This window comes from Nerophis lumbriciformis, linkage group LG10, assembly GCF_033978685.3.
Source record: "Nerophis lumbriciformis linkage group LG10, RoL_Nlum_v2.1, whole genome shotgun sequence".
Lineage (NCBI taxonomy): Eukaryota > Metazoa > Chordata > Actinopteri > Syngnathiformes > Syngnathidae > Nerophis > Nerophis lumbriciformis.
Genome location: NC_084557.2, coordinates 41,312,323 through 41,339,204, shown reverse-complemented (window position 1 = coordinate 41,339,204; position 26,882 = coordinate 41,312,323). Strand labels below are relative to the sequence as shown.

The 26,882-nt window shown below is 39.5% G+C and overlaps 1 protein-coding gene across 2 annotated transcripts in view; it reads right to left on the bottom strand.

Annotated features, from left to right (window-relative positions):
- nell2a (neural EGFL like 2a) overlaps positions 1 to 26,882 on the bottom strand; it is a 389,930-nt gene that overhangs the window by 29,221 nt on the left and 333,827 nt on the right. For both annotated transcript variants that reach the window (XM_061969587.2, XM_061969588.2), the window contains one exon: positions 13,737 to 13,930. In XM_061969587.2, the coding sequence (XP_061825571.2) occupies positions 13,737 to 13,930 (194 nt within the window). The remainder of the gene's footprint in view (positions 1 to 13,736; positions 13,931 to 26,882) is intronic.

The window sequence follows — 26,882 nt, the reverse complement described above, 5'->3', positions numbered from 1 at the left end:
TTAATGCTTAAACCAAAAATAAACAAAAGGTGAGTGCCCCTAAGAAAAGGCATTGAAGCTTAGGGAAGGCTACGAAGAACGAAACTAAAACTGAACTGGCTGCAAAGTAAACAACAACAGAATGCTGGACGACAGCAAAGACTTACTGTGGAGCAAAGACGGCGTCCACAATGTACATCCGGACATGACATGACAATCAAAAATGTCCCCACAAAGAAGGATAAAAATAACTAAAATCTTCTTGATTGCTAAAACAAAGTAGATGCGGGAAATATCGCTCAAAGGAAGACATGAAACTGCTACAGGAAAATACCAAAAAAAGAGGAAAAGCCATTAAAATAAGAGCGCAAGACAAGAACTAAAACACTACACACAGGAAAACAGCAAAAAACTCAAAGTAAGTCAGGGCGTGATGTGACAGGTGGTGACAGTACACCTACTTTGAGACAAGAGCTATAGTGATGCATGCTTGGTTATGGTTTGAAGTCCATCCATCCATCCATTCTCTACCACCCGTCCCCTTTGAGGTCGCGGGGTGTGCTGGAGCCTATCATATCCAACAATTGCGACAACGACTTTTTACTGTCAACTGAGTTTCGTTTTTTAATGATTTCTGCTGGTGGTGTGCCTCCGCATTTTTTCAACGCAAAAAATGTGCCTCGGCTCAAAAAAGGTTGAAAAACACTGCAATAGACCCACAAACGCTGGCTGAGTAACAACAATATGAACGTTGCACGGAAAATTTCTCTGCCAGTTTCTGCATCCTACAGGGATTCTTTTTTTTGTGTTTCTGCACCTGCGGTTCCCACACAAGGTTGCAACATTGTTTGTCAACACTGTCTGCTCTCATTTTCTCGCACATTTGACCCTCTGATGTTCTGTGTACCTACACTCTGTCCTCCTCCTGTCTAGGCCTGCTGTGTGTGTGTGTGTGTGTGTGTGTGTGTGTGTGTGTGTGTGTGTGTGTGTGTGTTACACAGAAGATCAATTTCCACACTTCTATTAGGCCCGGGTCAAGTGGACTTGGACATCTTATATGTAATAGAAATGTGTAGGGGGGGGGTGTATGGTGTGTGGTCATTAAATATGTATTCTGATATATGTTCTTCACAGAAAATGAGCCAAAGTCAGTGAGTCTCAGTTTGAAAAATTAATTAATTGTATCATTTTTCTTTTAATAAAAAATGAAAACGGGTCCCACAGACCCGAACACCACACAAGGGTTAAATAAAGGAAACTGCTGTTCTAAGTGTGTCCACTGGATGTCGCAATAGCAATTCTGTCCGGAATGCAAATAGTTTATACCGGGGCGGAAAGTATCCCGACAAGAAGTACACGGTAAAGCGAGGCTGCGACTCCTCCCACTCGACCCAACGTAAAACAAAGAGGAGTATAATAAAGACTTAAAATGCTGCATGAGACACTGCACATTGATTGAGTTCTGTGGAAATTATTGTCTTCTGTGCAAATTTAAAGAAAGTGAAGAGTGTGATTTACTGCAATACTGTCAGTCTTTTAGGTTTTTATTAGGGATGTCCGATAATGGCTTTTTGCCGATATCCGATATTCCAATATTGTCCAACTCTTTAATTACCGATACCGATATCAACCGATACCGATATCAACCGATACCGATATATACAGTCGTGGAATTAACACATTATTATGCCTAATTTGGACAACCAGGTATGGTGAAGATAAGGTCCTTTTTAAAAGAAAAAATAAAATAAAATAAGATAAACAAATTAAAAAAAAAATCTTGAATAAAAAAGAAAGTAAAACAATATAAAAACAGTTATATAAAAACTAGTAATTAATGAAAATGAGTAAAATTAACTGTTAAAGGTTAGTACTATTAGTGGACCAGCAGCACGCACAATCATGTGTGCTTACGGACTGTATCCCTTGCAAACTGTATTGATATACATTGATATATAATGTAGGAACCAGAATATTAATAACAGAAAGAAACAACCCTTTTGTGTGAATGAGTGTGAATGGGGGAGGGAGGTTTTTTGGGTTGGTGCACTAATTGTAAGTGTATCTTGTGTTTTTTATGTTGATGTAATAAAAAAATAAAAATAAAATAAAAATAAAAACGATACCGAGAATAAAAAAAACGATACCGAGAATAAAAAAAACGATACCGATAAATTACGATATTACATTTTAAAGCACAGGCCGATATTATCGGACATCTCTAGTTTTTATTAGAGATGTCCGATAGTATCGGACTGCCGATATTATCAGCCGGTAAATGCTTTAAAATGTAATATCTGAAATTATCGGTATCTGTTTCAAAAAGTAAAATGTATGACTTTTTAAAACGCCGCTGTGTACACGGACGTAGGGAGAAGTACAGAGTGCCAATAAACCTTAAAGGCACTGCCTTTGCGTGCCGGCCCAGTCACATAATATCTACGGCTTTTCACACACTCAAGTGAACGCAGGGTATACTTGGTCAACAGCCATACAGGTCACACTGAGGGTGGCCGTATAAACAACTTTAACACTGTTACAAATATGCGCCACACTGTGAGCCCACACCAAACAAGAATGACAAACACATTTCGGGGGAACATTCCCACCGTAACACAACATAAACACAACAGAACAAATACCCAGAACCCCTTGCAGCACTAACTCTTCCGGGACGCTACAATATACACCCCCTTGTTACATTTGTTTAATGCATCCAGCTGGGCATCACAACAAAATTAGGCATAATAATGTCTTAATTCCACGACTGTATATATCGGTATCCGTTGATATTGGAATCGGTAATTAAGAGTTGGACAATATCGGAATATCGGATATCGGCAAAAAAGCCATTATCGGACATGTCTAGTTTTTATTGTTGGTTTGTTGAAATTGTTCACACATTGCACAGCTTTTATTTTCCTATCAATACACAATGATGCCTAGAAGGCAGGGAGTAACTCTTGAATAGTTTCTACCTCAGTCTGTATGCTTTGTTGACTTAGCACAGGATTAATATGTGGAAATGACAAGTGACATATTTAATACATAGAAGAGTTTTTATTCATGACTTATTTTGTTTTTCTTCCATCCTAGATGGGCTGCGACTTAAAGTTTAATGGCTTCATTGATACACTGAGATGAAGTCTAAGTTCGTTGTGTTCTTCATGGTGTTTTTGAAACTGCACCAATGTTTTCCTCAGAATGTTCAACTAACGTGAAGTGTTTTGTCAAGAGTATTATTTGCGATATGGACATTTTCAGAATGTACTATTTTGGGACAAAGTAAAACAAAGAAGTTGTCGTATTTTTAAGGTATTATGCCATGATTTCACCTGTCCGGCCCATGTTTTGATTGATTGATTGATTGAGACTTTTATTAGTAGATTGCACAGTACAGTACATATTCCGTACAATTGACCACTAAATGGTAACACCCGAATACGTTTTTCAACTTCTTTAAGTCGGGGTCCACGTTAATCAATTCATGGTAGGTGGGGATAGGTTTTCCTTCATGCGGCCCCTGAGCTACAATGACTTTGACACCCCTGCTCCAGTCACTATGTTTCCATGCATCAAATTAGTCTGATTTCTCAAATAGTTAGTGGTTTTGTATTTTCACACCTAAGTGTGAAGTCCAAGTGTCCATGCACTGTCTCCAATGCGACTATTGTTCATACACAGTGTGCCTCCTGTACACTGGGGGGCGCTTATTTCCTTTTGTTTATTTATTTTCCGGTTGACCTATATGACATCACACTAGGCGTATGTCGCTTCTAACAAGTTAAGAGCCTAGCTATGTCGTAAAGTCCGCTGTAATAATGGCACAGATTACAAATATTAGGTCTCTGTGGGGGGTGTGGCCTGCGGACCTGCAGCGAAGCGGGGTGTGTCGACCGGCTTTGAGATTAGTGACAGGTGCGTAGATGGCGCACCTGGGCCGACTCATCTAATCACCTGTCGCTCTGTTAAAAAGAAGCAGCCGGGAAGGAGCGGGTTGTTGGTGGTGGAGTGAAGCGAGACAGACGACACACTGGAAGGAAAACCTTTTGTGTGCTCAATGGATAAAAAGAGACTCTTATCACAAAATAAATCATTGTTCAGAACCATGAACGCCGCTGTCATGTCAGTGATTGGTGGTCAGAGGAACCCGGAGGAGAGAGTCTTCCACAGTCTCTAATGGCTATGCTGATGTTAAATAGCAGACAGTATCAAGAAATTATCTAATATTGCGCTACGGACATGACACTACCACCAAGGATGCATCGGGGCGGAGACGGGTCCAAAGTCAAGAAAGACTGACGGCAGAGAGTTTTTTTTAAATAACTTTGGACAGAGAATCATGAAAAGAAAACTTTTGAAAATCTCAAAAGTTCTTTCACATGGCAGCAAAGGCTCTGTGGATTGACGGACGGAGTTTTAAATCCCACGGAAAAGAGAGTTACCGATTGGATGCTGTTCCAGATGAACTTGGTTGATATTGTTCTGGACTATCTTGTGGAATACAAAGTTATTGTTAATCAGTTTGGAAATGCTGTGTGAAGATGTTTGTGTACGCTTTATTATCCCCCTTGTGATTTGCAATACTTGCTTCATTCTCTTTCATATTTCGTTCGATAGTCCGTATTCTACATTCTACAATCCACAGAGGCACTATAGAGAGCCTACTGACCAACTGCATCTCTGTCTGGACTGGAGCCTGCAGTGCCTCAGACTGGAAGTCTCTGCAGAGAGTGGTGAGGACGGCGGGAAAGATCATCAGGACTACTCTTCCTTCTATCCGGGAGATCGCTGCCTGACCAGGGCTCAGAAAATGGCTAGAGACTCCTCCCACCCCCACCAAGGACTGTTTTCACTACTGGACTCTGGAAAGAGGTTACGCAGCCTGCATAGCAGAACCTCCAGGTTCTGAAACAACTTCTCCCCTCAGGCCAGAAGACTCTTGAACGCATCATAATAATCCCCTCAATTCCCCCCTAAAGACAATACAACATACATCCATAAAGGTGCAAAATATTTATCTGTACAGTAAACTATTTATATCTGCACCTTCTTTGGTAAATGCAAGCACCTTATTGCTCTTTTATCCTGCACTACAACCAGCTAATGCGCCGAAATTGTGTTCTTATCTGTACTGTAAAGTTCAAATTTGAGTGACATTAAAGGAAGTCTAAATCGAAGTCTAATTAAGCCGACATTCAACATTTCCTTAGTTACCTTACTAAATATATCTCTGTTTCTTTTTCCTACCATCGATGCACTTGAAAATGTTCTGTTCTTTTAATTTGAGAAGCAAATAAACAGTCTCGTCTTCATTACAATTGTTGCTATGTGTTTAATGAATGGTATCTGCTTCCAGGTTTGATCCCGTACTGTGAGGCTGGCGAATGCACGACACGAAGGGTCCCTTCACCCCCCTCAAGAGATCTGGTTTCCAATCGCATAATCCAGGTGTGGTAGTCCGACTTTTAAAAAACCGAACACAATCGGTTTAAAGTGTTTCCACTTCCGTATTTCAAACTGAACTGAGGTTTGGACTCCGCCAAGGCTGCACTTTGTCACCGATTCTGTTCATAACTTTTATGGACAGAATTTCTAGGCGCAGTCAAGGCGTTGAGGGGATCCGATTTGGTGGCTGCAGGATTAGGTCTCTGCTTTTTGCAGATGATGTGGTCCTGATGGCTTTATCTGGCCAAGATCGTCAGCTTTCACTGGATCGGTTCGCAGCCGAGTATGAAGCGACTGGGATGAGAATCAGCACCTCCAAGTCCGAGTCCATGGTTCTTGCCAGAAAAAGGTGGAGTGCCATCTCCGGGGGGAGAGATCTTGCCCCAAGTGGAAGAGTTTAAGTACCTCGGAGTCTTGTTCACGAGTGAGGGAAGAGTGGATCGTGAGATTGACAGGCGGATCGGTGCGGCGTCTTCAGTAATGCGGACGCTGTATCGATCCCTTGTGGTGAAGAAGGAGCTGAGCCGGAAGGCAAAGCTCTCAATTTACTGGTCGATCTACGTTCCCATCCTCACCTATGGTCATGAGCTTTGGGTTGATGACCGAAAGGACAAGATCACGGGTACAAGCAGCCGAAATGAGTTTCCTCCGCCGGGTGGCGGGGTTCTTCCTTAAAGATAGGGTGAGAAGCTCTGTCATCCAGGGGGAGTTCAAAGTAAAGCCGCTGCTCCAGATGAGGTGGTTCGGGCATCTGGTCAGGATGCCACCCGAACGCCTCCCTAGGGAGGTGTTTAGGGAACGTCTGACCGGTAGGAGGCCACGAGGAAGACCCAGGACACGTCGGGAAAACTATGTCTCCCGGCTGGCCTGGGAACGCCTCGGGATCCCCCGGGAGGACGAAGTGGCTGGGGAGAGGGAAGTCTGGGCTTCCCTGCTTAGGCTGATTCCCCCGCGACCCGACCTCGGATAAGCGGAAGAAAATGGATGGATGTTTGAGAAATTGGACTAATTTAGTGCATGTGTTTCAGCACGTGTCCCTTTTTCTGTGATTTTTCAACTTTTAACAAGTTTCGTCCATTTTGCTAACTCAATAAGAGTCCCAAAAAGACAACAGACCACTGTGGAAAGAAGGAGGGAATTGCTGTGGAGTTTAAAAAAACAAACCCAAAACAACTATTTGTGAGGAGTACACTAATGGCGCTCATAAGTACGGGAGAGTCGACGAAGCAGGCTACGTACCACAGCAAGTTTTAATTGTGGTAAGACTGGACTTTTCTGAAAAAGATGCCAATGTGGACTTCCTTCACTCTCGTTCTGGTCTTTCAATGCACGCATTCCGGCCCCTCCCCCCCTTTGTCTGTCTGCTGCTTTAATGTAAGTGGATTTGACTTTTTCAAATGTTTATTATTGTAGCAATATGGATTGAGGATTTTTGTGATTTCTGATTGTTTGTGAGGGCACCATGGTGATGTGTGTGTGTGTGTGTGTGTGTAGGCAGAGCAGCGCATACAAAACAGCCTGTTTTTTTTGGCTTGTTGATAAAGAGAAAGTTGATCCATCACACCTTTGAAATGTTTCTTAGATATACAGTACTGTATAGTACTTTATATAATGTTAAAAGGGTACAAACCTTCACTAAAATATGGACTATTGTCGAGGCTGAAACCCATTATGTATATTCACATTGTTTATGGAGAAATTTGCTTTACTTCACAGATGAACTTTTCGATTTTTGAACCCTGGTTAAGAACCAATTAAGTTTGATCTTGGTTGCACTGTAATACAAAAAAAATACCTATTCAAATAACACTGCTGTGACTTTTAGTCCCACCATGAGTGTATGGAAACTTTTGACACACAGGCTGATCCCAGGGCACTCAATCAAAAGGCTGTAGCTTTAAAAGCCACTGATCCAGTGATGAGCTGAAGTGGCCCACCTGGGGCAGCGAGCAGACTGAAACAATGAACTATTTGCATATTGCATGTTGCCTCCATCTGGCCTCAGTCCAGTCTCTGTGATGCCTGACCTTCTCCTTCGCCCCCTTTGTCACCCCATCCTCTAAACATCCAGCTGCGTCCTCCCAAACAACAATGTCTGCTGTTTACCCCTCGGCTGAGTCCACCCGCTCAATGCAACTAATTTTGACGGGCAGCTCTTCAATCTCAGGAATCAATTAATATGACTCTTTCCATTAGGGAGCCACTTGTGCCCCCGCTTCTTTGTAATCAAATGAATCATTTGCTGCTTGATCGTTCGCCACCGACGCTAATCCGCCGTAATCACCTTCCACTCCCGACAGACACTTGGCATTAGCTTGAGGGGAACACTGGATAGTAGCGGGTGTGACATGTTTGGGATGATCGGTTTGAAATGACATTACTCACTACCCACTGCTTTTTTGAACACCCATTTCTACTGCAACACGGTAAGTACTGTAAGTACACGGGACTAAAATATAAATGCAACATTTTTGTTTTTTTTCATAAGTTAAACTCAAAGATGTAAGACTATACTATATACACAAAAGACCCATTCCCCTCAAAAATTGTTGACGAATCTGTCTAAATCTGTGTTAGTGAGCATTTCTTATTTGCCAAGATAATCCATCCCACCTCACAGATTTGGCATATCAAGATGCTGATTTAACGGCATGATTATTGCCAGTGTTGGGTCAAATCTGTTACAAAGTAACGCGTTACTGTAACGCCGTTAGTTTCGGCAGTAACTAGTAGTCTAACGCGTTATTTTTTATATTCAGTAACTCAGTTACCGTTACTACATAATGCGTTACTGCGTTATTTTACGTTATTTTTTATGTAGTACCGGCTAGAAACTGAGAAGATCTGAGTGTGTTTTATTGCAGTGCTGCGGAAGAGGCGACAAGTAAGAGGCGGGCCGCGCGCTGTCTGTGTGTGTGTGTGTGTGTGTGTGTGTGTGTGTGGGAGGGGGCGTGTCTGTGTTTACTAACAAGACATCATGGCGAAGCACGAAGCCGAGTTTCTTAACATGGAGATATTCTCAAAACTTTTCTTTTGTCGACCACAAAGAAAAGGACATTTTAGTTGAATGTAAGTTGTGTCTTGGATCAAAGATCGTAGTATCGGCTAAAAACAGAAGATCTGAGTGTGTTTTATTGGAGAGTTGCAGTGTCGTCCTTCTGATTCTTCCTGTCTCACAACGGGGACAAGAGAAGAGGCGCTGTGTGTGTGCCTGGGTGTGGGTGTGGGGAGGGGAAGGGAGGGGAGGGGAGGGGAGGGGAGGGGAGGGGAGGGGAGGGGGCGTGTCTGTGTCTGCTAACAAGACATCATGGTGGAGCTGAAGCCGAGTTTCTTAACATGGAGATATTCTAGACTGACCATGCGTCCTGTCTTCTTTTGCGGGGCTGTCCGGGCGGAGTTTCTTAAATGCCTCAAATGTCCGGCATTTTGAGTAAGGGTTGCGTGTATTTTCAATAAGAAGGGCTTAAAAACAAAACAAATTGTGCGCACGCAGCAGCAATCGTGAGGGAGGGGCAGAGACAAAGAGAGCGAGAGAGCGAGGGAGTGGATTGATTGATTGAGACTTTTATTAGTAGATTGCACAGTACAGTACATATTCCGTACAATTGACCACTAAATGGTAACACCCGAATACGTTTTTCAACTTGTCTAAATCGGGGTCCACGTTAATCAATTTTTTTCAAACTGTCATTGCTCAAAACATAATATTGAATCAAAATCAATGTTATTATGAATTATTGACCTATCAAAGGTTCCTATTACTTCACATCAAATATTCCACTTTGAAAAATATTTTTGGTGCAAGATTTTGCATATTTTGTGTGTTTGCCATTAAAAAACATAGTTTTGTTTGACAAAAAAGGGCGGAAAACAAACAAACAACATGAAAAAAATTTAAACATTTTGAAATGAGGGATAGATCTGAAGTTGATGTAGACTCCAGAGATTTAAGGCCTTAAATATAAAATGTATGTATGCCCTGGCACACCATTATCATCATTTCATGACCCAAGCAAAACACTTTTTACACTTTTATACTGAAATAAATACACCAACTTATTAAATAAAAACATAGAAAAAACTACCAGCAGCAGTAAAGTTTAGATCTATGAAGGAAAGAATAAAGTTTATAACTGAATACATTTACACATGCATACAAATTTGTTTTTTTTATTATTATTTTTAATTAATTAAGTAACGTTTATGACAACCTTTTTCCAAAACACAATATAGAATGTGAGATATAACAGGATAATGCATACGTTTATCTTTTTTTTTTTTTTTAAACGCTTACAAAAAAGTGGGACCCCAAAAATTTACTGTAGGACCCCATTTTTATGACTTGATGGGGTGCCTGGGACCCCATTTTGAAAATTCCTAGCGCTGATCAACAGATTGTATTATTCTCCAGTGCAATAACAGTACTGAAATGAAGGCTAAAAGGGCATTAATGGGAGCTTTAAAAAAAAAAAAGAAGAAAAAAATAAGTAACTAAATACCGTATTTTTCGGAGTATAAGTCGCACTGGAGTATAAGTCGCACCTGGCGAAAATGCATAATAAAGAAGGAAAAAAACATATATAAATCGCACTGGAGCCCGGCCAAACTATGAAAAAAACTGCGACTTATAGTCCGAAAAATACGGTAGTTACTTTTCACAGTAACGCATTACCTTTTGGTGTAAATAACTGAGTTAGTAACTGAGTTACTTTTCAAATAAAGTAACTAGTAACTGTAACTAGTTACTGGTTTTCAGTAACCAACCCAACACTGCTTTTAATTCGAAAAATACGGTAGTACCGGTATACCGTACAAGCCTAATGTGCGTCTGAGGCGTAATGGGACAGCGTGTGAAACAGAAGGTTGGTGGTATGTCTTTCTGCAGCCACTATTGTAAATGAAGCGAGACTGTGTGAGACATTTTGTGAAGACAGGTCATAACGCTTGGATTGTAAAGAAGTAATAGTATCGTAGATCATGCGCTGTAAGAGCGCGCAGGGATGAGCAGGACCGGGCTTGCCAAACAGGCAGGCAACAATGTCCTGGATATTGTTCTAAATGTCACTGATTGCTGCAGCCGGAAGGGACAAAAGGGACAAACCACGGTGACATTTGCTGCTGATTGGCTCTGGGAATGGGACACATCATTCATGCTTCTTTGTTCAGATGCCTGGCTTTAAGAGAGTGACAGAGAAACGTCTCTCCTTCGGCTGTTTGGTTAACGTCATTGCTCAAATAAATACCTGCGCCGTGGAACATTTGCACAAGCTGAATCATCATTTACTGCCCTTTCCACACTGCAAAAACTGAAATCTAAGTAAGATTAAATATCTCAAATAAGGGTGATATTTGCTTATTTTCTGTCTGATAAGATAATTCTTCTCACTCAGCAGATTTTATGTTAGAGTGTTTTACTTGTTTTAAGGGTTTTGGTCCTAAATGATCTCAGTAAGATATTACAGCTTGTTGCTGAGATTTGATGACCTATATTGAGTAAAACATGCTTGAAACTAGAATATCAACTGTTGCAAAGCTGTGTCATCAACACTCATTTCTTATTTAAAGCATGAAATAAAAAATCATGACTTTGACACAATTGTGTCTCATAATTAAAACGGATGGCAGCCAAATGGACTTTGCTGTTTTATTTTCAATGAAACAATAGAAAAGATGTACTCTTATAGTAGTACAGTTGGCACAGTACAGTAAACTGACAGTTAATATTTTTTAAACATTTGACATTTCAAACAGAAATAGTTCATGCACATTCAGGTAAATTCTTCATTTGGCATAAAAATTGGCCACGGGCTGTGCTGTATGTGTATATATATATATATATATATATATATATATATATATATATATATATATATATATATATATATATATTCCTTGCGCACTAATTGACTGAAAGAGCACGCACTTGGCGCGATGATGTCATGTTATCCATGGAAAAATGCATTTTTAGACAATATGATTTGCCTGAGCGGCTCGTAGACCCCGAGAGTAACAAGCGGTTGCCTTGTTGCCTTACCATTAAAAACAATAAATTAGTTTTTAGTATAAGTTTGCTGGTTTCAAGAAATGTAATGTCGAGCGCAGATAATTATGTCAAGATAATGGCACTAGCATTTAAAGTTAAAGTTAAAGTTAAAGTACCAATGATTGTCACACACACACTAGGTGTGGTGAAATTTGCCCTCTGCATTTGACCCATCCCCTTGATTACCCCCTGGGAGGTGAGGGGAGCAGTGGGCAGCAGCAGTGCCACGCCCGGGAATCATTTTGGTGATTTAACCCCCAATTCCAACCCTTAATGCTGAGTGCCAAGCAGGGAGGTAACAGGTCCCATTTTTATAGTCTTTGGTATGACTCGGCCGGGGTTTGAACCCACGACCTACCTATCTCAGGGCGGACACTCTAACCACTAGGCCACTGAGTATTTACTTAATTTAAGAATATTTTTCAACATATTGAGCAAAGAGGTCTTTTTTTTTCTACCAAGAAAAGTGCACTTGTTATTAGTGAGAATATACTTATTTTAAGGTATTTTTGGGTTCATTGAGGTTAGTTAATTTTACTTGTTTTGGAAAGTCTTGACAAGCCAAATTTTCTTGTTCTATTGGCAGATAATTTTGCTTAGTTCAAATAAAATACCCCTAATTTTTGTATTTTTAGGGATCGCAATGTCTCTTTGGGACAGAGGACCCTATTGTATTTTGTGCGTTTTATTCTTTATAATTATTATTATTATTATTATTCCGCAGCTTTGCGCTGTAATTTGACCCCCTTGAAGGGGAACATTATCACCAGACCTATGTAAGCGTCAATATATAACTTGATGTTGCAGAAAAAAGACCATATATTTTTTTAACCGATTTCCGAACTCTAAATGGGTGAATTTTGGCGAATTAAACGCCTTTCTATTATTCGCTCTCGGAGCGATGACGTCACATCGGGAAGCAATCCGCCATTTTCTCACTTTCGTCGGTGTGTTGTCGGAGGGTGTAACAACACGAACAGGGACGGATTCAAGTTGCACCAGTGGCCCAAAGATGCGAAAGTGGCAAGAAATTGGACGAAATTTGTTCAAAATACGAGGCTGTGGGGAAAGCCGACGAAATGGTCAGTCGTTTGTTCCGCACAATTTACCGACGAAAGCTATGCTACGACAGAGATGGCAAGAATGTGTGGATATCCTGCGACACTCAAAGCAGATGCTGACATCAACTCCAAAACTGGACGGATCAGCTTTCAGGAAAAGAGAGCGGATGAGGGTATGTCTACAGAATATATTAATTGATGAAAACTTTATTCATTACTCGCGGTTTTACGTAAATTATTATACATAAACTGTGTTTACCAATAATTTAGCTTAAAAACATTTATTATTTTCAATCATTCGAGTACATTCGGGTAGTCTTGTGTAATGCAGTATTTTGTGTCTATTTAGGTATGGTTAACCTGAGTGCTGAAATCGTGGAAAAATATATGTTCTTAGCGCGCCTGAAATGGGCTGTCTGCACTCTCAAAGTGCATGTTGTTGCCAAATGTATTTCATATGCTGTAAACCTAGTTCATAGTTGTTAGTTTCCTTTAATGCCAAACAAACACATACCAATCGTTGGTTAGAAGGCGATCGCCGAATTCGTCCTCGCTTTCTCTCGTGTCGCTGGCTGTCGTGTCGTTTTCGTCGGTTTCGCTTGCATACGGTTCAAACCGATATGGCTCAATAGCTTCAGTTTCTTCTTCAATTTCGTTTTCGCTACCTGCCTCCACACTACAACCATCTGTTTCAATACATGCGTAATTTGTTGAATCGCTTAAGCCGCTGAAATCCGAGTCTGAATCCGAGCTAATGTCTCTATAGCTTGCTGTTCTATGCGCCATGTTTGTTTGTGTTGGCTTCACTATGTGACGTCACAGGAAAATGGACGGGTGTATATAACGATGGTTAAAATCAGGCACTTTGAAGCTTTTTTTAGGGATATTGCGTGATGGGTAAAATTTTGAAAAAAACTTCGAAAAATAAAATAAGCCACTGGGAACTGATTTTTAATGGTTTTAACCCTTCTGAAATTGTGATAATGTTCCCCTTTAACATGCTTCAAAACTCACCAAATTTGACACACACATTAGTACTAGCAAACAAAACGATTTAGTCAAAAAACCAAACCCCAAAACTCAAAATTGAGCTCTAGTTTTTCTTGTTTTTGAACACTGACTTTTTTCAGTGTACCTGTGCCGTTGAACATTTGCACAAGCTGAGTCATCATTTACTGCCCTCTCCAAAGTATGTTGTCTCTTACCTGGCACGAGCACACGGAGCAGCGGTCACTGTCCAGCACCCACACCTGTCCGCTGTGCTTGACCTTGTTGTCATGGATACAGTCGCCGGTGCAGTTGTGTCCGTGGGGGCAGCGGCAGTCGTAGCCTCCCTCCAGGTTGAAGCAGACGGTGTCGTTGGCGCAGGTGTTCCCGCCCGTCTTGCACTCATTGATATCTGAGTGGGAAATAAAGACGACAACGTCACCATGCTTGTGTTGGATGCCCACGTCTCTGCCCTACGGCCCTGTGATGAGGTGGCGACTTGTCCAGGGTGTACCCCGCCTTCCGCCGGAATGCAGCTGAGATAGGCTCCAGCGACCCCGAAAAGGACAAGCGGTAGAAAATGGATGGATGGATGTCTTCCCTACTTTATGCGTCAGACAACAGCTGTGGCTGTAGGCGAGGCCTTTTGCAGACCACTAGGCTCTGCCTAGGGCAGTGTTTTTCAACCTTTTTTGAGCCAAGGCACATTTTTGGCGTTGAAAAAATGCGGAGGCACACCACCAGCAGAAATCATTAAAAAGCGAAACTCGGTAGACAATAAAAAGTTGTTGTCGCAATTGTTGGATATGACTTTAAAGCATAACCAAGCATGCATCACTATAGCTCTTGTCTCAAAGTAGGTGTACTGTCACCACCTGTCACATCACGTCATGACTTTTTGAGTTTTTTGCTGTTTTCCTGTGTGTAGTGTTTTAGTTCTTGTCTTGCACTCCTATTTTGGTGGCTTTTTCTCTTTTTTTGGTATTTTCCTGTAGCAGTTGCATGTCTTCCTTTGAGCGATATTTCCCGCATCTACTTTGTTTTAGCAATCAAGAATATTTCTGTTAGTTTTATCCTTCTTTGTGGGGACATTGTTGATTATCATGTCATGTTCGGATGTACATTGTGGACGCCGTCTTTGCTCAACAGTAAGTCTTTGCTGTCGTCCAGCATTCTGTTTTTGTTTACGTTGTAGCCAGTTCAGTTTTAGTTTCGTTCTGCATAGCCTTCCCTAAGCTTCAATGCCTTTTCTTAGGAGCACTCACCTTTTGTTTATTTTTGGTTTAAGCATTAGACACCTTTTTACCTGCACACTGCCTCCCGCTGTTCCCGACATCTACAAAGCAATTAGCTACCTGCTGCCACCTACTGATGTGGAAGAGTATTACACGGTTACTCTGCCGAGCTCTAGACAGCACCGACACTCAACAAGGGCACATAATTTGCAGACTATAATTACTGGTTTGCAAAAAATATTTTTAACCGAAATAGGTGAAACTAGATAATCTCCCATGGCACACCAGACTGTATCTCACTAAATACCAACAGTAGTATTTCATTACTAAGCCAAAAGGACCGGGGTTATAGTGCCATGAAAAAGGTTTTCCCCCCTGTCTAAAATTATTATAATTTTTTTTTTAACATATTCCCGATTTCAATCTTAACCATCTTAACCATCAAAAATGTAAATGTTAGACAAAGATAACCTAAGAAAAAAGAAAATGCAGTTTTTAATGATGATATAACAGTTTTTAATGATGATTTAATGTTTTAACGGAAAAAAGATATCCGAACCTACCTGGACTATTAGTGTTGTCCCGATACCAATATTTTGGTACAGGTACCAAAATTATTTAGATACTTTTTGGTACTTATCGGTACTTTTCTAAATAAAGGGGACCACAAAAAATTGCATTATTGGCTTTATTTTAACAAAAAACACTTAGGGTACATTAAACATATGTTTATTATTGCAAGTTTGTCCTTAAATAAAATAGTGAACATACCAGACAACTTGTCTTTTAGTAGTAAGTAAACAAACAAAGACTCCTAATTAGAGATGTCCGATAAAATCGGCCTGCCGATATCATCGGCCGATAAATGCTCTAAAATGTAATATCGGAAATTATCTATATCGGTTTCAAAAAGTACAATTAATGACTTTTTAAAACACTGCTGTACGGAGCGGTATACGGACGCAGGGAGAAGTACAGAGCAGTTGCGTCTCCAAGTCAGCAGCCCCTCCCCTCTTCCCTCTCCCACACACAACACAGGAGTTGACGACTGCAGCATGAGAGGTTTACTGGCGACGCTTGATGACCTCATCAAACCGCCGCGAGCGCAGCATAACAACAACAAGAGTGTGTTGTTGCCGGTGCTGTAGCCGTGGCTAACAAGCCAGCTCGCTCGGTGACTGACTAACAACACCATGTCTATGGTTTGGGATTATTTTAAAGTGTGTTTGACGGATAAAAAACTGGCAATTTGCAATGACTGCAAAAAGTTGGTTATGCGAGGAGGAACCAAGACGTCTTCCTTTAATAAGAGCAATTTGATCTCCTACCTCTTCAACAATCATAAGGAGATACACGATGAATACAAGCGGAAGATGGATGAAAAGCAAACACCGAAAAAAAGTAGTACCACACAGTCTTGCACTAAAGGAGGACTATGTTATTGTTTACTTTATTACTCTAGTATACTCTGGACTGAAGCTGTGTGCCTTCATTGTTTTTGTAGCTGTTGTTTTGAGGCATATTTAAAAAAAATAATGCACTTTGTGAAAGTCAAAGTATAGTATTTCCCATAATTGTAGTGGGTATCAGGATTATCTCAGGGAGAGCATGTCCCAAATTCCAAGCTGCTGTTTTGAGGCATGTTAAAAAAAATAATGCACTTTGTGACTTCAATAATAAATACGGTAGTGCCATTTTGGAATTTTTTTCCATAACTTGAGTTGATTTATTTTGGAAAAACTTGTTACATTGTTTAATGCATTCAGCGGGGCATCACAACAAAATTAGGCATAATAATGTGTTAATTCCACGACTGTATGTATCGGTATCGGTTGACATCGGAATCGGTAATTAAGAGTTGGAAAATATCGGAATTCAGATATAGGCAAAAAAGCCATTATCGGACATCTCTACTCCTAATTAGTCTGCTGACGTATGCAGTAACATATTGTGTCATTTATCATTCTATTATTTCGTCAAAATTATTAAGGACAAGTGTTAGAAAATGAATGATTAATCTACTTGTTCATTTACTGTTAATATCTGCTTACTTTTTCTTTTAACGTGTTCTATCTACACTTCTGTTAAAATTGAATAATCACTTACTCTTTTGTTGTTTGATACTTTACATTAGTTTTGGATGATACCACAAATGCAGGTATCGATTCGATACCAAGCAGTTACAGGATCATACATTGGTCATATTCAAAGTCCTCATGTGTCCAGGGACGTATTTCCTGAGTTTAAAAACTCAATATGAATTATAAAAAACAAAAGAAGATGTTGTGATGCCAAAAAACATCAACGTAATCATAGTAGTATCGACTAGATACGCTCCTGTACTTGGTATTATTACAGTGGATGTCAGGTGTAGATCCATTAATGGCATTTGTTTACATTTTGACGCCGGTGAGCTACGGTGTGTAGTGAAGCATGTTTAGCTATTCCTCGTCCTGCAGTGATAATGATACTTGTAAGAAACGTACTTTATTTGTCGCCATGGAGGTGAGGATTAGTGATTTAGAAGTAGCTACAACACTGCAAACTGCATCTGGACTTTAGCCGCTAGCTAGCTAGCCATGTCTTAAAGCACTTCCCTGAGGGAAGAAGTACTCGTTATCGTTAGTTTTAAGCCAAAATGCGTCCATTCTCCCTTTTTCTGTCTACACATTCTACACTGTCTGCTTGTAAGTCCTCTGTGATTGTGCGCTGCCGAACATGCTCCTCTGCTCGTAAACAAGCCGCCTTAACAACAAAGAGCCACCGCCTAAACCAAAGTCTTAATAAACTGCTCCGCTTAGTTCTGCCTCTGCGTCTGTCAGTACGTCTCTGCAGGACCCGGCATTGTCCCACCCACACAACCATCTGATTGGTTACACGCAGAGCGGTAACAGCCAATCAGCAGTGGGTATCCAGAGCGCATGTAACAGCCAATCAGCAGTGGGTATTCAGAGCACATGTAACAGCCAATCAGCAGTGGGTATTCAGAGCGCATGGAGTCAGCGGTGGAGTAGTACTAGTAACATCACTATGAGCCCGTTGACCTTCTAGAAACATAAGCGGCAGCTCAGCTCGCTCGCAGTCCTTGAGGTGGAGGCTAATTAGCTTTTAGCGTAACGTTAGCTTACTGTGCGGTGCGTGTGTGTGTGTGTTACAGACAGCAAAGCCCTGTCTGTCTGAGAGAAAGACAAGCATTATTGACCTACAGTTAACAACTAAGTTATTTCACTTTACCTTTTTCTGTGTTGATTGAGCTGTGTTGAAGCAGCAAAAAAGGACATTATGTTAAATGAAGAGTTTCTGTCTCTGATAGTTGATATAATAATGTAACTGCATCATAAAGCCTACATAAACATAGTCTCTCCTATTGCTATTGTACAATTTTTTTCAGCTATAGTTACATTTATCGTTAGTAATGCAGCAGCCTAGTTTTGAATGGCAGGGTCCCTGCTATCACAGGTTGATACAAATATAACATGTCCATAATAAAAATCAACTACAGGCATTCTGTAAATGCTGTAATACATTATGCATGATGAGTTGAACATATGTGGCCCCACTTTTAACTCTTTTTTTCAAACGCTTACTTCCAGTAAGTCATTCATTTGACTTAGTAAGTCATTATTTTGACTTACTAAGTCACAATAATGACATACTTAGTATCTCAGGTAACTAGGACTGCTTTGTTTTTACTTTACGGAAAAAATATCGAGATATATATCGTATATCGCCATTCAGCAAATGGAGCGGAAAACACAACCAAAAACTGTAGGCTTCTTCACGCGACGAAGCCAGCCTACTTCACCACAGTCTGTAGTCTATTGCCCCCCAGACTGTGGTGGCAGCAACGAGGTGAAGACGTGATGGCGACAGGCCAATCCTTACACACACACACCCCCTTCCCCGGAGAGACACCACCTTAACTAACACATTTTCTGGGGGAAACACTGTATACTAATACCGGTATACCGTACAACCCTAATATGGGCATCTGAGGTCTAACACCAATGACCTCTGACCTTACAGGTGTTTTTTTCTCTGGATGAATGGAAAAAAATTCCCAGAAACATTTTTCACTTCCTGGAAGCCTAATGGCAGGTGTCAAGACAATACTTCCACCTGCAACGTGGAACTACAGAAAAACAGTTTTCCCTTTAAAACTTTTCCCTTTAACAAACACACGTATTACACACACTTTCCTTCAGGCGCTCAGTCAGAGTGACAGCCCAGATGGGGTCAACGAGTGGAGCGACGCCTGCGGTGTTGTTACAGGAAACCCTTCCATGTTAGTCTGGAATGATGGAGGCCTGCGTGCTGACAGCCGACAAGGCTTTAGACAGGCTGCATTGGAAGGGGGCAGGGGTGGATGCTTCCGGAAAAAAATGAGCGAGACTTTGTGCATGTGTGTGCTGCTCAAAGATCATCAATATAACAGGAGCACTCTGCTGTCTTTAAAGGGGAAGCGCACTTTTTGGGGGGAATTCTGCTTATCGTTACAATTAAAGATGTCCGATAAATGGCTTTTTTGCCGATATCCGATATTGTCCAACTCTTAATTACCTATTCCGACATCAACCGATACCGATTTATACAGTCGTGGAATTAACACATTATTATGCCTAATTTTGTTGTGATGCATTAAACAATGAAACAAGGTTTTCCAAAATAAATCAACTCAAGTTATGGAACAAAATGCCAACATGGCACTGCCATATTTATTATTGAAGTCCCAAAGTGTATTATTTTTTTTAACATGCCTCAAAACAGCAGCTTGGAATTTGGGACATGCTCACGATGAGAGAGCATGAGGAGGTTGAGGGGGGCGGGGGGTTGAGGTAGGGGATAGCGGGGGGTGTATATTGTAGCGTACCGGAAGAGTTAGTGCTGCAAGGGGTTCTGGGTATTTGTTCTGTTGTGTTTATGTTATGTTACAGTGCGGATGTTCTCCCGAAATGTGTTTGTCCTTCTTGTTTGTTGTGGGTTCACAGTGTGGCGCATATTTGTAACAGTATTAAAGTTGTTTATACGGCCACCCTCAGTGTGACCTGTATGGCTGTTGACCAAGTATGATTTGCATTCACTTGTGTGTGTGAAAAGCCGTAGATATTATGTGATTGGGCCGGCACGCAAAGGCAGTGCCTTTAAGGTTCATTGCCGCTCTGTACTTCTCCCTACGTCCGTGTACACAGCAGCGTTTTAAAAAGTCATAAATGGTACTTTTTGAAACCGATACCGATAATTTCCGATATTACATTTTAAAGCATTTATCGGCCGATAATATCGGCAGTCCGATATTATCGGACATCTCTAGTTACAATCATAATGAGAGACATGACGACGGATGGATTTAAAAAAAAAAAAAAACAGTCTAAATATTACATAAATGTAAATAAAAGTCTGCTCACTGCAAAAAGTCAGTGTTCAAAAACAAGAAAAAAAAATACAAAAATGAGGGGTATTTTATTTGAACTAAGCAAAATTATCTGCCAATAGAACAAGAAAATGTGGCTTGTCAAGACTTTCCAAAACAAGTAAAATTAGCTAACCTCAATGAACCCAAAAATACCTTAAAATAAGTATATTCTCACTAATAACAAGTGCACTTTTCTTGTTATAAACAAAAAAGAGACCTTTTGCTCAATATGTTGAAAAATATTCTTAAATTAAGTAAATGGCCTAGTGGTTAGATTGTCTGCCCTGAGATTGGTAGGTTGTGAGTTCAAACCCCGGCCGAGTCATACCAAAGACTATAAAAATGTGACCCATTACCTCAACAAGGGTTGGAATTTGGGGGTTAAATCACTAAAAATGATTCCCGGGCGTGGCCACCGCTGCTGCTCACTGCTCCCCTCACCTCCCATGGGTGATCAAGGGTGATGGGTCAAATGCAGAGAATAATTTCGGCACACCTAGTGTGTGTGTGACAATCATTGGTACTTTAAATGCTAGTGCCATTATCAATAACAAGTGCACCTTTCTTGGTAAAAAAAAAAGACCTTTTTGCTCAATATGTTGAAAAATATTCTTAAATAAAGTAAATGCTAGTGCCATTATCTTGACATAATGATATGCGCTCGGCATTACATTTCTTGAAAGCAGCAAACTTATACTAAAAACGAATGTATTGGTCTTAATGGAAAGGCAACGAGTTTCCTAGCTGCTCAGGCAAATCATATTGTCTTAAAATGCATTTTTCCATGGATAACATGACATCATCATGCCAAGTGCGTGCTCTTTCAGTCAATTAGTGCGCATATACACAGCCCGGCCCCCGGCCTACATTTTTTAATTGTAATTTTGAGGAATTTATCTGAATATGCATGAACTATTTCTGTTCAAAATTGTTTGAAATGTCACATGTTAAATGTTTAAATATTAACTGTCAGTTTACTGTACTGTGCCAACTGTACTACTATATGAGCACGTATTTTCTATTGTTGCATTGAAAATAAAACAGCAAAGTCCATTTGGCTGTCATCTGTTTTAACTATGAGACACAATTGTGTCAAAATCATGATTTTTTTTTTGTTCATGCTTGAAATAAGAAATTATTACTTTAAAAAAGTAGTTTTATACTTGTGAGTGTTAATGACACAGCCTTGCAACAGTTGATATTCTAGTTTCAAGCATGTTTTACTCAATATAGGTCATCAAATCTCAGCAACAAGCTGTAATATCTTACTGAGATCATTTAGGACCGAAACCCTTAAAACAAGTAAAACACTCTAACATCAAATCTGCTTAGTGAGAAGAATTATCTTATGAGACAGAAAATAAGCAAATATCACCCTTATTTGAGATATTTAATCTTATTTAGATTTCAGTTTTTGCAGTGCTTACAGTGGGAGCTCCACTATTGCGCCCATAAAATCCGATAAATAACCATCCTAAAAGCGCCAATACTCCATTTACATTTGGTGGCCTGAATTTTAACCAAGCAGTCGGTCTTTAAAAATAGCAGAGCAATCCTGTTGAGGATCTTTGAATAATGGTTTGCCCCCAGAAGCAAGCTACTAACATATAGAGCAGGGGTCCCCAAACCTTTTGACTTGGAGCCACATTGGGTTAAAAGAATTTGGCTGCGGGTCCGGCGATCTCTTTGTGTGTTTGCGTGTGTGTGTATGTATGTACATATATCTATGCGTTAGTGTTGTCCCAATACCAATATTTTGGTACCGGTGAATAATGTAAACTCACCACACCGGTATGTTTTAGTGCTTTCATGGCAGGTTTACTGACAAGCATCCAAAATCCGGCCCACGGGAAGTCCCAAGTAAAAATTTTAAATTTAAAAACTTTTTTTTTTTAATTTATTTTTAAAATCTTTCCTTTCTAATCCATTTTCTACCGCTTGTTACTCTCGATGTCTCCTAGCTGCTCAGGCAAATCATATGGTCTAAAAATGAATTTTCCCATCAATAACGTGACAATGTTAAATGTCAAAACGTATATATATATATATATATATATATATTTGTGTATATATATATATATATATATATATATATATATATATTACATATATATATATATATATATACATATATATATATATATATATACAGCCTGGCCCCCGGCCAAATTCTTTTAACCCAATTCGGCCCACGAGTCAAAAAGTTTGGGGATCCCTGATATAGATGATAAATTAAATTGGAAACTGTACATAAATATACTCAAGATAAAGATAGCAAAAATTATTGCTATGTTACATAAAATTAAAAACTTTGTAAATCAAAAGGCTCTTAACATGTTATATAATTCTTCCGTACTCCCATATCTTAATTATTGTGTTAACAATTACAAATCAAACATCAACTCTATGTTCTTACTTCAAAAGAAAGCGATTAGAATTGTAAATTATGCGGATTATCATGACCATACCAATGCTCTGTTCATTAAATTAAAAACATTAAAACTGCACGATCTTGTTGACCTCAACACTGCTATTGTGACGTATAAAGCTCATAACCACATGCTGCCTCATGTCTACAGGAGAGGTTTAAACCTAGGGAGAGTCCCTATGACCTCAGAGGTTCAGCTGTCTTTCAGAAAGCAAGCTTAAAACGAGCTTAAAAAGTAGATGTGTTTCTGTCAGGGGGGTTCAACTGTGGAACAGCTTGGATGATTCCTTAAAATGTTCCAGTTCCATTCACACATTTAAAAAAAACTTTAAGACCAATGTCTTGAAAAATATATATCACTCTTGAATAAACACAGTAGTTAATACTATGATCAATGTTAATTACAAACTAAATGTGGGATATAAATAATAATGGAAGTATAATTGTTTGTATATAGTATATAATTGGTGCAAAGGTTTAACATGTGTACAAGGATATTTCACTTGTCTTTACTGTGCATATAATGACAGATATAAGTAAGAACTTTACACTACTTTATATTAGAAATGGCAACAGCGGAGGATGGATGTCACATAACAAGAAGATGGAGAAAAAGAAGAAGCTTATCGACTACAGCTGTGTTTTTCAACCTTTTTTGAGCCAAGGCACATTTTTTGCGTTGAAAAAATGCGAAGGCAGCAGAAATCATTAAAAAACGAAACTCAGTTGACAGTAAAAAGTCGTTGTCGCAATTGTTGGATATGACTTTAAACCATAACCAAGCATGCATCACTATAGCTCTTGTCCGTGACTTATTTAGAGTTATTTGCTGTTTTCCTGTTTGTAGTGTTTTACTTCTTGTCTTGCGCTCCTATTTTGGTGGCTTTTTCTCTTTTTTTGGTATTTTCCTTTAGCGGTTTTATGTCTTCCTTTGAGCGATATTTCCCGCATCTACTTTGTTTTAGCAATCAAGAATATTTCAGTTGTTTTTTATCCTTCTTAGTTGGGGACATTGTTGATTGTCACGTCATGTTCGGATGTACATTGTGGACGCCGTCTTTGCTCCGCAGTAAGTCTTTGCTGTCGTCCAGCATTCTGTTTTTGTTTACTTTGTAGCCGGTTCAGTTTTAGTTTCGTTCTGCATAGCCTTCCCTAAGCTTCAATGCCTTTTCTTAGGGGCACTCACCTTTTGTTTATTTTTGGTTTAAGCATTAGACACAATTTTACCTGCACACTGCCTCCCGCTGTTTCCAACATCTACAAAGCAATTAGCACCGGCTGCCACCTACTGATATGAAAAGAGTATTACACGGTTACTCTGCCGAGCTCTAGACAGCACCGACACTCAACAACAACACATCATTTGCAGACTATAATTACTGGTTTGCAAAAAATATTTTTAACCCAAATAGGTGAAATTAGACAATCTCCCACGGCACACCAGACTGTATCTCACAACACCCTAGTGTGCCGCGGCACAGTGGTTGAAAAACACTGGACTACACGGTCGCCACGGACTACAAAGGCGGACGCGCGCAAATTTTCAGGACTTATACAGATCCCAAATACAGATCAGCAGGTACCGGAAGGTAAGAAAAGTTGCTTTTGCATAATATTGCGAAACAAAACACCAGATAATATGTCTTACCTTATACACACACCATAATAATACTCCTATGTTGAAGCACATCAAACAGTTCAGCCTACACTTATCTCTTATGTTTGACTGCCATCTACTGGTCACACTTATCATTACATGATGTACCAAATAAAATTGATTCGAGGTGGGTAAGCTCAACCAAACTTATTCCTTACATTAGGCGCACCGGGATATAAGGCGCACTGTCGAGTTTTGGGGGAAAAAAAGGATTTTAAGCGAGCCTTATAGTCGGAAAATACGGTACATAACTTGTGTAAATGATTCCACTATAGTAAGGGGATTTTTAGCCCGCAGTTTGCTTGTTGCGTCTTGAAGGAATCAATAAAGTACTATCCATCTATCTATCTTGTGTTTTAGATGCGACAATAAGTTGCGACATAATATTGCGAAACAAAACACCAGATAATATGTCTTACCTTATACACACACCATAATAATACTCCTATGTTGAAGCACAGTACAATCCATCAAGTGGTGCGGCTTCATAGCTTACCAAAGTCGTACTAAAACATGTTGATAGATTTTTGAGCGCCGTGTGTAATGTTCTATATTTTCAATGGAACATTTAAAAATGTTGGTGTTGTTTACTTGGGACATATTGCAGTCTACAGGTATCTCTTATGTGTGACTGCCATCTACTGGTCACACTTATCATTACACCATGTACCAAATCAAATAGCTTCTAGGTGGGTAAGCTCAACCAAACATATTCCTTACTTTAGGCGCACCGGGTCATAGGGCGCACTGTCGAGCTTTGAGGGAGAAAAAAAAAGGATTTTAAGTGCGCCTTATAGTCCGGAAAATACGGTAGGTGCTTCAAAACAGCAGAGTACTCCTGTCATATAATGGGACAATGAAAAAGGAGGATTACCTCCAAATTCTTTAGGACAACCTATAATCATCAGCCTGGAGGTTGGGTCTTGGGCACAGTTGAGTGTTCCAACAGGACAATGACCCCAAGGTAAAGGAATGGCTAAATCAGGCTAGAATGAAGGTTTTACAATGGCCTTCCCAAAGTCCTGACTATAAACGTGTGGACAATGCTGAAGAAACAATAGACTGATAGACAATAGACTCATGACTAATAGACTCATAATTGGTTGGGAAGTTATCTTGGTGGCAGAGAACAGTATGTGCATATGAACAATGTAGATTCAGATAAAAAGATTATAACACATGGAGTACCCCAAGGTTCTGTACTGGGACCAAAATTGTTTTTATTGTGTATTAATGATATCGGTAAAATCTTTAAAAAACTCAACTGTATTCTCTTTACTGATGATACAAGTCTGTACTGTTCTGGGCAAGACCTTGGCCAACTCCTAGAGACTGTAGAGAGTGAACTCCACATACTAAAGCAATGGTTTGATGCCAATAAACTATCAATCAACCTAAATAAAACAACATACCGGTATATAATTTTTTGGAAAGAGGAAAAATAACATACAGTGTCATATAAGAATTGATGATATGGAGATAGAAAGGGTGTATTCAACAAAATTTTTGGGAATCTATATAGATCAGGGGTCCCCAAACTACGGCCCCCCAGCATCCAAAATCCGGCCCACGGGAAGTCCCAAGTAAATTTTTTTAATATTTTGTCAATTTTTTTAAAATTGTTTTTAAATTTATTTTTAATTCTTTTTTTTTCTTTTTTAAATCTTACCTTTCTAATCCATTTTCTACCGCTTGTTACTCTCGGTGTCTCCTAGCTGCTCAGGCAAATCATATTGTCTAAAAATTAATTTTCCCATCGATAACGTGACAATGTTAAATGTCAAAACGGATTAAAAAGACAATGTATATATATATATATATATATATATATATATATATATATATATATATATATATATATATATATATATATATACACACAGCCCGGCCCCCGGCCAAATTTTTTTAACCCAATTCAGCCCACGAGTCAAAAAGTTTGGGGACCCCTGATATAGATGATAAATTAAATTGGAAACTGTACCTAAATATACTCAAGATAAAGATGGCAAAAATTATTGCTATGTCACGTAAAATTAAAAACTCTGTAAATCAAAAGGCTCTTAACATGTTATATAATTCTTCCGTACTCCCATATCTTAATTATTGTGTTGAAATCTGGGGTAACAATTACAAATCAAACATCAACTCTATGTTCTTACTTCAAAAGAAAGCGATTAGAATTGTAAATTATGCGGATTATCATGACCATACCAATGCTCTGTTCATTAAATTAAAAACATTAAAACTGCACGATCTTGTTGACCTCAACACTGCTATTGTGACGTATAAAGCTCATAACCACATGCTGCCTCATGTCTACAGGAGAGGTTTAAACCTAGGGAGAGTCCCTATGACCTCAGAGGTTCAGCTGTCTTTCAGAAAGCAAGCTTAAAACGAGCTTAAAAAGTAGATGTGTTTCTGTCAGGGGGGTTCAACTGTGGAACAGCTTGGATGATTCCTTAAAATGTTCCAGTTCCATTCACACATTTAAAAAAAACTTTAAGACCAATGTCTTGAAAAAATATATCACTCGTGAATAAACACAGTAGTTAATACTATGATCATTGTTAATTACAAACTAAATGTGGTATATGAATAATAATGGAAGTATAATTGTTTGTATATAGTATA